A 15,963-nucleotide genomic window follows, 5' to 3' on the forward strand; every position below is an offset into this window, starting at 1 on the left:
GGAAATTATTTTGTTTATTAAAAAAAGAAAACATACTGTTTGCTTAGACAAGCAAGAGTGGTTGCCAACATGTCAGAATGTTCTTCAGATATTTTTGAGGCTATTTGCGATGCCAGAGAATTGTAGCATCTTTTTTTGTGAATGAAATTTAAGTTTTCTGGATTGTTTAAAAAAAGAGTCATGGGGAGTGAAAGACCTAGTCTTTTAGGTCTTTGCCTGAGAGGGGCCTGCGTTTCCCCTGAGAAAGAGCTTTCTTGGACTGGACCGTTAGCCCAGAAATGCTTAAGGGAGGAGGAGGAGGACAGGAAACTGGTTGCTCCTCATTGATGTAACTTCCATCTTGCACACCTGTGCTGAGATCCATTCCTCCACCATCTTTGTTCTGCCTTCACTAGTAAACACCTTGTCTCATGTCCCCTTCTGATTACATTTACTTCCATCTTTTATTCTCCTGTGGCCTCTTTAACTTGAGTAGAGAAGTGACCTTTTCCAAAGACCACACAAAGGAAAGATGTTTTGTTGCCTTTGCTTCTGATAATCTTCTTAGTGTTCATAATTGCTGCTGTGGTTCCCTGTCCCCCTCAAGATCAGGGAAAAGAGGGTGAAAAAAAGCAAAAAAAAAAAAAACAAAACCAAAAGGATTTTCACTTCTCTCCTCTTCTTTTTAGTGTTTTTCTAACCTCCCTCATTTTATGTGGAGTTCAGAATATGTGGCTCCTTGAAGTGTTGGAGAACTAGACCAGAGGGAGAAATGATGTCACTATCATTTCATAGGAGCGTGTGTAGTCAATAGGATGCTTGTCCTTTGAGTCCTGATGTTCTCTCCAGCTTGGGGGCTTGGAATGGGGCCTGCTTGTGCATTTGGCAAATTTTTTGCATGAATTAACTTTAAAATGTTTTCCTGGCTCTTCCTGGGGTTTTCTTGCTTGGCTGTCAGTTACCATGCAGGCAGAAGTCTGCAACAGTGTCCATATGCTGTTTTCCCATTCAGCTTTTCTCTCCCTCTCTCTGCCTGGGCCCATTTTCCTCTGTTCACCTCCTCTATCCATTAGTGGAGATTTATGGAGATTTTAGTGTAAAAGTGAAAGTTGCTCAGTCGTGTCTGACTCTTTGCGACCCCATGGACTATACAGTCCATGGAATTCTCCAGGCCAGAACACTGGAATGGGTAGCCTTTCCCTTCTCCGGGGAATTGTCCCAACCCAGGGATCGAACCCAGGTCTCCCGCATTGCAGGCAGATTCTTTACCAGCTTAGCCACCAGGGAAGCCCAATTTTAGTGTAGATTACTATTTAAACCATTTCCCCTCTGTATGTAGATGTGCCATCCAGTGCTTACTTTGGGCCTGGTAGGCAAGTGATTAAAATTTAGTGAGGTTCTTTTCATCACAGAGCTGTTTTTAGTGACATTATTCTTTTGAATTATGCACAATTTAGAAAGGATTGCTGTTTGGTTTGAACCTATGTATGAAGGTTCCTTGGCCCTGTTTTAGAGAAACTGAGTGCTGACCTAGGGATGTAGCTATGCAAGGATCACAGAACTTTGGTTTTCCATTTGCTTGTAGATGAGGTGCCCCACCTCTTTCCTGTCCACTTTCTTCCCCCTTCTGATGACACTAGCAGATGTAGGCTGGTTGAAGGCTCTTCCTAATTATAATTTCTGGACTCCTCTAACTGTTCCTTCTGCTTCTGAATAGCTCTCCCTCTGGCTCACTTTGACCCACTGGGATTTTGTCTGTCAGGATGTTTATAACCAAGTATCTTGAGAGCTTCCAGTAGATTTCAGGAGAGTAATATACATCTCTGCCTCACTGCCTCTGGAGGTGGATATTATATTGTTAGTTATGAAACTTAATACTTTAGGTGTTATGATTTTATACAGACAACTCAGAATTTATGAGAATATCTTTGATATTCTCATTATAAGTTAGTTAACATGAAGTTATAGCATAAGTGCTTAAACAGGGGCTTAGGAGTTAGAATCTTGGCAAATCCATTACTAGTTGTATGACTTTGGAATGCTTTCTTAGCCTCTTGGGGGTCTTACTTTAAGTTTAGTTTTAGTTGAGTTTTCTTCTTTTAAAAATAGGGAGAATGATAGCTACTTTGTAGGGTTGCTATATTAAATGAAATCCTTAAAAATACTTAGTATAGTTTTGACACATAGTTAACATTCAAAACATGGTATATATAAAACATATGTAAGTGGGGCCTAAAGAGAGTTATAAAATTAATTCACTTGATTTAGATGTGTTACATTCCAGGGGACTAAGGAAATTGCATTTATCTCAAGAGTCCCAGTTGAAATAGCTGAGAAAACAACGTAAGAGATACTGGCAAATCTTCCAAATATGAAAAAGATGGACTATGAGATGTATAGACAGGAACGTCTGACTCCAGTGCACAGCAAAGTTCTGAGACAATAAGTGAGGCCTATGGATTATAATCATTTAGTAAAGACTGTAGTGGTTGCTAGGAGTCATCACAGGCTTACCAAGAACAATTCTTCCCAAATACCCATTTCCCTTTCAAATAGTATTATGTGTTATGTAAAGTGAGGAATACTATTTCAGCAAAGAATCATAATTGTCCACTTATGGCTAGTACAGTAAAATAAATGGGCTAAAATTGCTGGCTTTGCAACTCAGCAGCCATCAAAGCCAGCTGATGAATGTCTTGGTTTTCTTGATGGGGTCTCTGGTGGAATACCATGGAGTTCTGGCTTGTAACTTGCCCACTTAAGAGTTTAGGAATTTGGATGAAGACATAGGGAATGCATGTGTCCCTACAAAATATGCAGATGGCCCAAAGTGGAGAGGGGTCATAAATATAATAGAAGAGAGAATCAAACTCCAGAATATTTCTGGTCGTCTGAAGCATCACATGGAACCCAAAAGACTGAGTTTAATGAAGCTAAGTTCAAAAAGTCAAGCCTGAGTAAGAGAGGAGATCTTATTTGGTAGAAGTTCAGGCAAAAATGATCTGGTCATTTAAGTGACCCTAAACTTTATATTATTCTATTCATTCAAGAAGCATGTACTGAAAGTATTAATACTACCTGTCATGTTCTTTTCTCAGCACTGGGGAGACAGTAATGAACAAAATAGTCAAAAATCCCTGCCTTCATGGAGCTTGTATTCTTTAGATGCCAACAGTCATGCAGCTACCTTAAAAAACGTACCTAAGGTTAAGCTTTGTCTGCAAAATTTTAATACCCAGCTCAGCATAGTTAATAGCTCTACCCTATTATTTAATATCTTACTCTTGGTGCTGTATCTAGCACTGGGATCATTACTTTCAGTTCAGAATGCCCTGCTCTGAACAAACGAAGCAAAACGAAGCAGACAGAAGTGACAGCAACACAATGGAAGGAATAGGATTCATTTTGGAAGAGAACTGAAGGATGATAAGAAGAGTGAACTTCGTAGGGAAATTGTATCCCACAAATATTTGCAGGATATATGAGAAGAGCTTACATGATGTGTGAGCTTGTTCTGTGTTGGCCCCAGGAGACAGTACTAATTATAAAGAAGATGATTTCTGGTAAATATGAGAAAGATTGCCTGTGAGGTATCCTGGCTGCAGCTGGATGCCCAGCTGTGTGTGTGAGCTCCAAGAGGGCTGAGGTACCTCTTGTGATTCCTAGTCATGTGGTTAGTACATGGTAAGCACCCAGAGATGTGTGGATGGATATTCACACGGCATTTTGTAGGGATAATCTGGCTAGGAAACAATGTTTAAAATCTTCAGTTCTGTGTTCCTTAAGGAATCTGAGGGTGGAGAACAGCTGTGGGGGACTAGGCTGTAATCTTTTGTCACATTGTAACATTTACAAGTGAATTAAACCACTTTTCTAAAGAGACATTTAAAAGACCATTTTAGAATTTCTTGGCAATTTTAAAAAATATTTATTTGACTCTGCTGGATCTTATTACTGTATGCAGGATCTAGTTCCCTGACCAGGGATGGAGCCCAGGTCCTCTGCATTGGGAGTGCGGAGTCTTTAGCCACTGGATCACCAGGGAGGTCCTGAAACTTATGATATGCTTCTTGATACATTATCCTACCCAACTTAACCACCATCTTTTTTTTTTTTTTTTTTTGAGGCCTTCACTATAATTCCAACCCAGGGCCTTGCTTTCTCTGAATTTAACAACAGTTGTGCAGTGCATAACATTTAGTTCTTCCCTCATTGCTTCATGGGTCTCTCCATCAAGGTGATAAGATTTTTGAGGGCAAAACTTTATTTTATTTTTTTCTTATATTCTCCCAGACACAGAGCAGAAAGTCAGAAAGTGATGATTGATTGATTGATTGATTCATCAAAGGGAGAGTCAGTAGCTGTACCGTTTGAGCCACTGTAAGAACTCATGTAAGGCGTAGCAAGTTAAATAGACTTTAATTTCTCTATGCCTCACATCCAAAGAAGGGACTTATATTTTTAATTTATTAAAGTCGCCTACTTTGGCTGAGCAGGTGCTTTGTATATGGTTGAATCTGTATTAATGGCTGCAGTCCAGGGTTCAAATTGTCTTCTTGGCTGAACCTCTGAGGGGAGCTGAGATTCTAGGTACAACCCCCAAGCCCAGTTTGGAGGCTCATTGATTGTGATTCATCTACTTGAGTGGCCAGATCTAGCATCTACTTACATTTGTATTTCAGATAAACTGTAGTGCAGTATTTGGGACACATTTATATTTTAAAAGTAGTCATTGTTTATCTAGAATTGAATGTAACTGAGTGTCCTGTGTTTTATCTGGCAGTTCTCCATATAAACCCCATTCCTTTCATATTCCCATAAGTCTAAGCTCTTAATTAACTCCCAAGTAACCTTCACTGAAAGAAAATATTTGTGCCTATGTGATCGATTCCAATGGCAATTTTTTTAATCAGAAAAGGGGAAAATCCATGTACTCTGTACTGTTTTTGTCACGTATACTGTCTTTTTTCACATGTGTCCAATAATAATAATTCCACAAACATCTGGGGTGTCAGGGGTGCCAGGTTACTCTCTCATGGTTTCCTTGGTGGAATAGTTTACTTGGTTCATATGATATGTTGCTGATATTAGTTTGCTCGGGGACCACAGAAGCCACTACTAGCAAATAATTAGGTTCTCTGCCTTGGAATCAGATGAAATGTGAATTTGGGATAATCTGTCTTCTCACTTCCTACACATCAACTGCATTGACTGATAAGAGCTGCAGTGATCAAAGCAAAGCATAGCCTCTCTCAGTTAATTCTTTTGTTCTCTTTTGTCTGCTCAAAAGGAAGATCATATTCGGGTTCGTTCTATCTTATAAATTTCTTTTGAGGAGTAGACATTTCACACTTAGGAAAATTGCATTCATTTTCCATAAATAAATAATGACTTGTTGTTTAGGAGCAAAGCAGCTCTATGCTATCAAGCAGCTCTGTGCTAGGTACCAAGGGGAAACAGGACGAATAGGATGTCGCGCCTATTTTCAGGGATTCACAGGAATCTGCCTGTTCAATGCTTGCTTTTAAGTGGCTCAGCAGTCATCTCAAAGAAGAAGTTTGTGATAAGAGCTAATTAGCTCATAATGAAATGATTCTTCTCTCAAACGTTTTAAATAAACACCAAGTCGTATGTTCCGAGCAGAAGCTATTCCTAATCGGTGGTTCGAAGGGCAAGAGTTAGACTGTTTTCTTCTCTTTTAGTTCTATCGTTAGGACTTTACTGATCCCATTGTGGTCTGCAGACCAACAGCAGCAGCATCTCCTGGGAGCTTGTTAGAAATGCCAGGCTCTCAGGCCCTGCCCAGAATCCACTGAATCAGAATGTGCAGTGGGACCAGAATCCCCAGAGACTCATGTGTGCCCTTTGAGAAGCCCTGTCATAATACAGAATTCCTCCACCTCCCCTTGTGCAAACTGATCATCTGAGAATCTTGTTAAAACAGGTTCTTGGGCTCCAGCCTCGGAGATTCTGATTCTGTCTGAGGAGAATTTGCATTTCTCACCATCTCCCAGGAGATGCTGGTGCTGCCTGTCTTGGGGAAGCATCGGTCTCGTTTGCTTGCTCAACTGCCCTTTGAGGGTGGGTGACTAGAACCCCAATGAGGAGGTCCGTCTAGTTTTCCATTACTTACCCAGGAGTCAGAAACCTGAAGGTGAATCTGATCCCTGCAGCATCCAGCCTGTTGTGGGGATGGATTTGCTTACAATGGGCTGTTCAGGTCAGTCTGTGATGGCCACTGGGAGGCTGCAAAAGAGGGAGCAAGTAAATGCTCCTTGGAGGCTCAGCCTTCCGAAGTGGGCCCGGCAAGATAATAGGATTTTGGCCCATTCCTGGGACTCATGTGAATAAATGCTAGAGAGGTAGGGTGTACAGAGAAGCAGTGATGGTTATCCTGTATTGCTACAAGATCAGATACAGAGCCTCCAGAGAGAAGAGCAGAGGGCATGGAAGATGAATCGGGGGAAAAAGACTGGGGAAAAGATGTAGAGGCATCTTAAAATGTCACCTTATAGTGTTTAGATTCTGTCTTAGAACTTTTTGCTATTATGACATGTGTTTTTTTTTTTTTTTCTAAGATAGCATGTCTCTTTGTACTTACATGTCTCATTGTACTTATTCCATGTGTGCACTATTTTTTTCTTTCAGGATTAAGCATGAGAACATCGTGGCCCTGGAAGACATCTATGAAAGCCCAAATCACTTGTACTTGGTCATGCAGCTGTAAGTACCGTGTTTAATTGTTTGTTTGCAGACCAGGGGTTGCAAACTCAGATGCCTGAAGGGCCAGGTTGTGAAACAAACTAATGGAATGGGTCAGTAAGACCCCAGGGGGTGGTGGGAACTGCAGGACACTGGATTTAAGAATGTGTCTGTCTAAGAACAGTGACCTTGAGACCTCACTTGCTCTGGTCTGCAGCTGCTGGATCAGGCTGAAAATCTATAGTTCTCATAATGGAATCCAGTGCTACTATTGCAGGGTCACTCTATTTAGGATGTCTCTTGTAAATTTTTTTTTAAGCGTGGGTTTTTAAAAAATTATTTTTATTTGTTTATTGTTCCCATATGACTTGCAAGATCTTAGTTCCCCAACAAGGGATTGAACCCATGCCCCCTGCAGCGGCTTCTTAATCACTGGACCTCCAGGGAAATTCTTCTTTTGCTTTTTAATGTGCAAGGTCCAAATGTTGCTTCCTGAAAGCACTTCATGGTCCCGCTGGGAAGTACACACTTCTGTCTCCAGGAGAAACTCCCCGCCTTGTCTTCATTTCTAAGGAGCTGGGGGTAGCAGCAGATGGCAGCTCTGTGTTCTGTCCCTTCCCTTCTCAACTTCTGCTGCTGGCAGATGAAAGTGCATGAGATTCATGCCAGTCACAAGAGACATATAATTGGAGTCAGACTATGCCATTAACATAGCCCCCCCTTTAGAATATTTCTGCATTCCAGTAACTCTGGAGCTTAACAGAAGGTAGAAGAAATAAGAAAGCTGAATATCTAGGTAGAGACCACTTAAACATTTGTTTTTTTAAAATGTGAGATGAAATTAGCCTCCCCACTTGCACAAATGCTTTCTTCTAAGTGATATAATTCGTAGGAGTATCCTAGGATTAAATTTGTTAACATTAAGTGATGGAAACTGGATCAGAGTGCTACATTTTCACCACGACTTGAGTAAATTCTGGAACACTGTGCTATTGAGCTTAATGACCAAAGGGGATTTTTGTTGAAGGTCAAAATATATAAATTTTGTTACTTATTAATGATTTTCAGACTTTGGATTTCCAAAGGTAGAAGATTTGAGGGTCAGGCTAACAGTTTTTTTTATCGATTTTCCTTTTCCTTATGAATGTTTAAACAGTGTATTAACTTGGAATCATATTAACATGCAAACAGCTGTTCATCAATGCATTTGTTTAATATTTCATTATTTTAAAGTATTTTTAGTAGATTATGAGATTTTTGTATAGATACCTCTAAAAGTGTCCTAGGTTGGAAGCATGTGGGTGTTTTGACGAATGACAGTCCGAAATGGTGACGAGCAGTTTTACAGGTTTGTGTGGTGGTGTCTGCCATACAGTAGGCAATGACTGCTGGTTCCATGTTAAATTTTCAATATCCTAAGTGTGGTCTTTCCTAGTTCTGTGCTATTCTGTTTGTTTTATAATTTAGCACATTTCTAGTTCTCCCCAAGTCTCATGTACTTCCTAGAAGCTCATGTAACTTTGTTTTATACAGAATCACCTCTTAAAGAAGCAGGTGAATCACCTTTCCACCAAATACTGACTGCCCTGTAGGAAAAATAGGACATTTTGGTGACAAGAAAAAGCCCCACAAAATACCCGTAGTGTATTGAAATGTGTGCTTTTTTATTGGTGATACCAAAAAACCCCCAAAGTATTGATACTTGAATCCAAAACTATATGTATTCACTTGCTTTAAGTTCTCTGTTTATGGTAATGCCACCAAATAAGTGGAAAGCACCCCAAATGTATGTGTCTCAGCTCTGCCTCTTAATAGCTGGGTGTATTTTGGCAAATAACTGGGCCTTTCTCCATCTTAGTTTCCTTACTGGAAAAAAATTTACATAATAATAATATATTTACATAGAGGGCTATAGTGAATACTGAGTGAGAAAAATGTGTGAGAAATAGTCTGTCATAAATAATAGGTCCTCAATGCAGACTAATTTCTTTATGGAATTATGTCATTTTATCAGTTTGTCTCTGCAGATGGTCTTTAATTTTATGAGATAAAGTTCAAGTACATTTGAATTCTGCCTTTCTAAGCAGCTTGATTATATACTTAGGAGCAGAAGCGTATGTAAAGGTAGGCTGTCAGGAGAGCATGAAAGTGTCCAGATTGGGACAAACTTTGAAACATTTCTCTTACTATTTTGTTATTGTCAGTGTGTAAATCTTCCATTGTCTTTGTTGAATTTATTCTGAAATATTTTCTCTTTTCAATCCTCTTGTTTGTTTCATTTTTCCATTGACACGCTGCTATTATATATATAGTATATATAATTGTATAAAAATACAATTGACTTTTGTTCATTAACCTACAACTTTGCTAGATTGTAGTAGTAGTTTTGTGGATTCCTTAATGTTTTCTATCTACACAGTCATGTCATCTGCAATCCACATTAATTCTGGTTGGTCCCCAGAGGAATTGTATGTGGTAAAATGTTGGTAGTTTAGCCCTAAATATTAACTGTATTTTAATGTTGTAATTATATTCCTTTAAAGTATTTTATGTCAGATATTTTGAAAATTGAGATTGACCTTTCTTATTCTTTTCTCTTCTCCATTTGTTATCTAAACCAGTAATATTTCTTTAAAGCAACGACAAAAAAGAAAGAAAGGAGGGAGAGAGGAAGGAAGGAAAGAAGGAACAAAGCAATGACAGGAAACCTTTGATATATCAGAATACAGTCCTGGGGAAATCTTTGGTCAGGTTGAGGATTTTGTGGGCTTTATTGTTCTTGTTGTTGTGTTTTAGTTTTTATTGATAAGTCTCAATAGTTTTTGTTCCCGAGACCCCCGTGTCTTTTCTGCCTAGATCAGCGGAAGGAGGTTTGGGTTTTTTTGTTTGTTTTTGAAGAGTTTTGAAAGTCCTTATTTTCTAAATACTCGGGGCTGATCTAGAACACAGCATTTGAGGGGAACTATATTTCACAATATTTGTGCCTGGGAGGTTTCTGGTTTCCTGGGAAACATCATCTTGGTCACTGACACTCAGATATAATAGAGGATGCTCAGCCCCCTAATTTTATTACTTAGCTAATTGCTGTTTCGACTCTGAGTATGTAGCATACTTGTTCCATTGCTGTTGCAGCAAAAGACACTAGATTGTTTATGGAGGTCTATATTTAAATTTTATTTGGGTTTTGGGACAAATATCTTTTTTTTCAGAATGCTATTTTCTGGAACTTGCTTCTCTGTTTTAGTTCTTTTTTTGATCATTGAGAGATAATTGGCTTATAACTTCATATTCATTTTAGGTGTACAACATAATGAATAGTTCTTTTTGGAACGTTCTTCTTTAGATAGCGTGAGGTCAAAATGACACTGGGGTAAGTTACAGAAGAGAAGTCAGTTTGTTTAAACTTTATTTCTGGCCTGACTTTGTGCAATATTAGCCCACATACCTGGAGATGATAAAAGACCACCCTCAACTCCTCCCCTCCCACATCTGTAACAACTTAGAATGTGAAATACACTTCGGGCTGATAAAATTAAAAGGACAAATCAGAATACTTTTTAAAGAATGAGATTATACCTCGTGTTGAGTTGAATTATATCATATTTTCAGTTAGGCTTAAATGTCTATATGTGGGTAACTCCTGAATTTATATCCTCAGTCTAGACCCTTCACTACATCCAGGTTGTGTATCCAGCTGTCTGCTCAGTGGCTCCACTTGGCCATGTCATGAGCATTACTCACTCACGAGATCTGAAATAAACTCCCGAACGTTCCACAGAGTCTGCCTCTCCTGCTGTCGGTCTCATCTCAGCAAATGGTGAACTCCTTTCTTCCAGTTGCTCAGGCCAAAAGCAAAGTCCTCCTTGACTCACCTTTTATTCTCGTATGCCCCACAGTCCCATCAGTCGGCACACCCTGTGGTCACCCGCTCGAGACTGTCCTGAGAATTCAGCCACTTTGTCACCATCATCACCACCATGAATAAAACTCCTCTTTCCTCCCCCAGCCTTGCCCCACTGCCCTGTTCTTTCTCAGCGTGTTAGCCAGACCTTGTCTTGCCTCTGTGGAAAACTCCCACTGGCTTCCCATTTCAGAACCCAGAGCCCCAGCAGTGGAGGCACGGAGTCTTAACCACTGCGTTGCCAGGGAAGGTCCTGAGACCAGGTCCTTGAAGCAGTCTCCAGGATCTTCCGTGTCCAGATACCCTGGTCACCTCTCTGACCTCATCTCCCACTCCTCTCATTACTTCACTCAGCTGCATTATTTCATTCCCTTGCTTTTCCTCAAACACACTGTGCCTGTGCCCCAGTGGACCTTTGTTCTGCTTGGAACTCTGTCTCTTCAATAGCTTCATGCTGTCATGGGAATACTGGAAATATTAGAGTTTCTACCAAATGTCACCTTTTCAGTGAGTTGTTCCCCAGCTCCCCTGTGAAACAGCACCTCTCCTCCCATCTCCTGCCACATGTTCATTCATTCCCTGTCCTCTTCCCAGCTTGAGTTTTCTCTATACCACCATCAGAAAATGTCCCTCCACTTTGTTCTCTGCTTACAAACGTGCTTGCACACTACGGTGGGCACTTACCAAATATTTGTTCCATTAATGATCACCTATAAAAGGAAAAGTGGTTAACATTTATTCACTCATTTAATTCTTACCCCAAAGAGCAATTCTTATCCAAATTTTACATGAAGAACTTGAGCAGAAATGTTGGATCCTTCCTCCAAGCCAGAGGGTGGCCCAGTGGATACTCTTAATCAATGTATTATCAGTATAATACAATACACTGGTAACGTTTTTTTTTTGGGAAAAAAACTTGTAGATAATATTAATATGAGTAGTTCAGTTTATCTGGAAAAATTTATTACTTAGGATTCCATAAAAGCTTAGCTAACTATAAAATGCCTTCTATTTTGTATTAATTTGTGAGGGGAAAAATTTATTAAATGATATCACAGGAAATCGCTAAAGCAATCTCAATTCATTCACAGCAATGATCATGTCTCTTTCTTAAAATAATTTTTTCAATTAATGAAGAAATGGATGAATGTGTTTTATCAATATTGTGACTTTCTGCATTGGCATATACCACATAAGATAAAGACATTTCTAATATTCCTTTTATTCCATGATAGCATTAAGATATGTACAGCTAGTTACCCGCTGAGCCTGAAAACTAGTGATTAAACACATATTCTTTAAAGAATGTTAATTTGATTCCTGAACAGTCTAAGACACAAAAATATATGCAGCTTCCAAGAGAAAATATGATTTATCTACTTCATTAGCTGGTGCACGAAGCTGTTTGAATAGTTCCTTGTTTGTGGGTTGTCAGTGTTAGCTTCATATGGATATTGTATTCATAGTTCATACTGTGTGTTCCCAGAAACAGTTTTAATTAGAACACAAATTATGACTCCCAATAGAAAGTCTTTTGTAAGTAGCCAAGCATAATCATGAAGACAAAAGTGCTTCAGACTATGACACCTTAGTATATTTACATATAGATTACCAAATTTTATCTCTGCTCACAGCAGGCACTAACTGAGATCCCAGAGGACCTGTGACTTCTGTTCAGTGTTGGGAGGGGTGGGCGGGGGCTGGGGGGCCCACGGGAGGTGTGGCTGGGGGAATCCAAGGCTCTCTTTGCAGAGGAACCATCATAACCTGCAAGGCCCAAAGGCCAGTACACAGAGAGGCTTTAAGGAGCCTGGGTAGGATGTGAGGGGCTCAGTCTGGGGAGGGTGGGGTCCAGTTTGTGAGAGATTTAGTCTGTGAGGGGTCCCGTCTGTGGGAGTCCAGTCTGTGAGGGGTTTAGAATATGAGGTGTCTAATCAACAGGCAGGGTCTGTTCTTTGAGGGGTGTGGCCTATGGGGGATTCAGTCATTGGTGTGTTCAGTTTGTGAGAAGTTTAGTCTGTGAGGGGTCGAGTGTGTGTGGGGGTCCAGTCTTTGAAGGGTTTAGAACGAAGGGGATCCAGTCTGTGGCAGTGTGTTCTTTAAGGGTTTCAGTCTGTGGGGGATGCAGTCTGTCGTAAGGAGTTCCATCCGTGGAGGGTTCGGTCTGTGAAAGGTGCCTGCTGTAATGTGCTCGGTCTGTAGGGACGTGTCTTTGGGGGCTCAGGCTGTCTGTGGTCTTAGTCCTGTGGGGTTTCAGTCTGGCTGGGATTGGGGGTGGTGTGTCCTCTTGGTGGGAGATGTGGCTGGAGACCTTGGCAGAGACAAACCCAATACTGCAGCTCCTGCTGCTGCCGTCCTCCAGGCTCATTACTTAGTATGGCTTTATTGTCTTCCCTGCCACTGAAAAACCTGCTGAGAGTTAAAGAGCTTAGAGAGTGAAGAAGGAAAAGAAAAAAGCCAAGATCCAGTATAATCATGGACCAGTTTCACTGGGTTCAACTGTGAAATTGCCAAAATACAATCACATTTTTTTAGATCTTTTAAGATTTTTTTTTTTTTTTAAGTAAGCATTTACAGCTATACATTTTCCTCTTTTGCTGAATCCCATTTTTGGTATGTTGTGTTTCCATTTTCACTTGTCTCAAGATAGTTTCTCCTTGCCCTTGTGATTTCTTCTTTGACTTGTTGTGTTGTTTGATTTCTACATATTTATGAATTTTCCAGCTTTCCTTCTGCTGTTGATTTCCTTGTGATCATAAAAGAAACTTTGTATGACTTCATTCTTTTAAAATTTCTTTTAAGTTTCTTAAAATATCCTGGGGAATGTTCCATCTGAACTTGACAAAACTGTGCATCTACTGTTGCTGGGTGGTATAGTAGGTGTATGTCTCTTGTGTTCATTTGGGTTGTAATGATGTTCAAAGCCTCTATTTCCTTATTGATGTGCTGTTTGGCTGTTCCATTTATTATGGAGAGTAGTGTATTGAAGTCTCCTTCTAGTTTTATAGAGCTGCTTCTCTCTTCAATCCTTCTGATGTTCGCTTCATGTATTTTGGACCTCTGACATGATACATGTTTGATGCATGTGTCTTCTTGTTGAATGGAGCCTCTTATCAACATGTAGTGTCCTTCATTGTCTCATAACAGTTTGACTTTATAATCATGTTTTAATGCAATCATGTTTGATACATTATGATTTTATTCTAAACAACATCTTAGACTTCCCTGGTAGCTCAGCTAGTAAAGAGTCTGCCTGTAATGCAGGAGACCCTGGTTCAATTGCTAGGCTACCCACTCCAGTATTCTTGAGCTTTGCTGGTGGCTCAGATGGTAAAGAATCTGGCCTGCAGTGTGGGAGTCCTGGGTTTGATTCCTGGGTTGGGAAGATCCCTTGGAGGAGGGCATGGCAACCCACTCCAGTGTTCTTGCCTGGAGAATCCCCATGGACAGAGGAACCTAGTGGGCTACAGTCCGTGGGGTCACAAAAAGTCGGACACAACTGAGCAATTAAGCATAGCACAAACAGCATCTTACCCATTTTATCCAGTTTGAACAAAGTTGACTACTTTCATGAAATCTAATGAGTTCTTTAAAGTATGCACAATTTAAAAATCCTAGTGACTAAATTACCACTACCATATACATTTTAGAATAATTGTAAAAATTATGATAAGTTGCATCTGGTCACTAATATGGATTCAAATTTGAGAATCCATAAAAGTATATAAAAAGTAGAGGCATCCATAGAATATAAAACATCAATTTCAGAAATTACTCACTTACTAACTTACACATTGTACACATATTTATTTGATTTAAGGATATATGTAATGGTGTAGAGTCAGCAATTGGAGCTTATAAAATAAAAAAATAGAAATATCTCTGTGGACTTAATTGCTTCTAATTTTCTAGCAGATAAACATTTGAGGCTTTTAAAAAGCATGCATATAAATTAATTAATATAATAAATTTCTCTAATAAATTTCTGCATATATCAGATTAGACATTCTAGTATAAGATGCCCCTGAATTACAATTCCATTTGATGTCTTATTAAAAGAACCAGACTCTCTACTCTAAGTAAACTGATTTTCTCACGCCCTGCAAGTAGGATATGGATGTCCTGGCCTCAGAGTTTCTCTCATGTCTTCCCAGGTTTTTAAATGCTCTTTCTCCTCTTCTGAGGCATCTGGACCCTCTCTTTTCTCTTGACCATCAGACTAAACCCTTCACATCACACCCAGACTCCTTAATGCTTCGTTTTTTTTTAAAGCAGCCCTTCAGCCTGGAGCACAACCCCCTTATGCCCAGCACATCCATCAAGCTAAGTACTAATCACCTTCCACCCAAGGGTGTCACCTCCACTAGAGCCTTCTCTGTGACCTTAGAGAATTCTGCGCAAACCTTGAAGAAAGCAGTCATGAAATTGTTCCTCTTTAGAATGTAAGCTGTGTACCTGCTGTGGTCCCAGGGCCCCAGCTCACAAAGACTCATTCTTTCCTGAAATTCTGTACATTTACAACCTGCGTGGTCATTGTGCGGCTTAGTAACCATTCACTCACGTACTCAGCAGGGCTTCTGCAGCCCCTGCCTTGTGTCTGGGTTTATTAACCCAGGAGATACAACAATGAATCCCGCGGACTCCCTTCCTCAGCAGAGCAAACATTATAGCAGGATAGACAGACAACAGATGAACAGGTCACTTCATAACCAAATTCCCATCTACCAGGCAGTGGTAAGGTCTATCGCGAAAAGGAGAGTCGGAGGATGTGGAATTCTGAAAGGTGGGTGAGTGGTTTGCTATTTTATACACATGGTCAGGGAGACCTGCCTGAGAAGTGACATTTGAGCAAAGACCTGAAAGAGATGAGGTCATGAACCACATGGCCAGGCCTGACTTCACCGGTGTGGCTCACGGAGCTGCGCACCCATAAAAGCCTCCGCACTTAGAGTTCAGTGTTTTGTACTTGCCATCTTAAAATTCTTTTTTTCCTTTTAAAAATAAAACCTTTTGATTTTGTATTGGGATGTAGCTGATTAACAATGTTGTGATGGTTTCAGGGGGACAGCAAAGGCACTTCGCCATACATATCCATGTATCCATTGTCCCCCACGTCCCCCTCCCACCCAGGCTGCCACATATCACTGAGCAGCATCCCCTGTGCCATACAGTAGGCCCTTGTTGGGTATCCATTCTAAATACAGCAGTGATTGACTCTGAATTTGGGTTTTGTAAGTGAAGTCCCAGGAACTTGGAGCATCGGCTTGTATCCGGTTCCACCTCCTGTCGTCTTCCCACCTGACCCCTTCTCCCCTGCTCCCACCCCGTGGGGATCTGGGCATGATGGGGGTTCTGGTCACATGTTTGCAGCCCACACCCCA

General features: G+C 40.4%; 1 protein-coding gene across 2 annotated transcripts in view; it reads left to right on the plus strand.

The window, feature by feature from the left end:
- CAMK1D (calcium/calmodulin dependent protein kinase ID) overlaps window positions 1-15,963 on the plus strand; it is a 395,130-nt gene that overhangs the window by 224,830 nt on the left and 154,337 nt on the right. For both annotated transcript variants that reach the window (XM_061126085.1, XM_061126083.1), the window contains exon 3: window positions 6,628-6,702. In XM_061126085.1, coding sequence (XP_060982068.1) covers window positions 6,628-6,702 — 75 coding nt within the window. The remainder of the gene's footprint in view (window positions 1-6,627; window positions 6,703-15,963) is intronic.

Source organism: Dama dama, chromosome 23 (assembly GCF_033118175.1).
Source record: "Dama dama isolate Ldn47 chromosome 23, ASM3311817v1, whole genome shotgun sequence".
In the NCBI taxonomy this organism is placed as follows: Eukaryota; Metazoa; Chordata; class Mammalia; order Artiodactyla; family Cervidae; genus Dama; species Dama dama.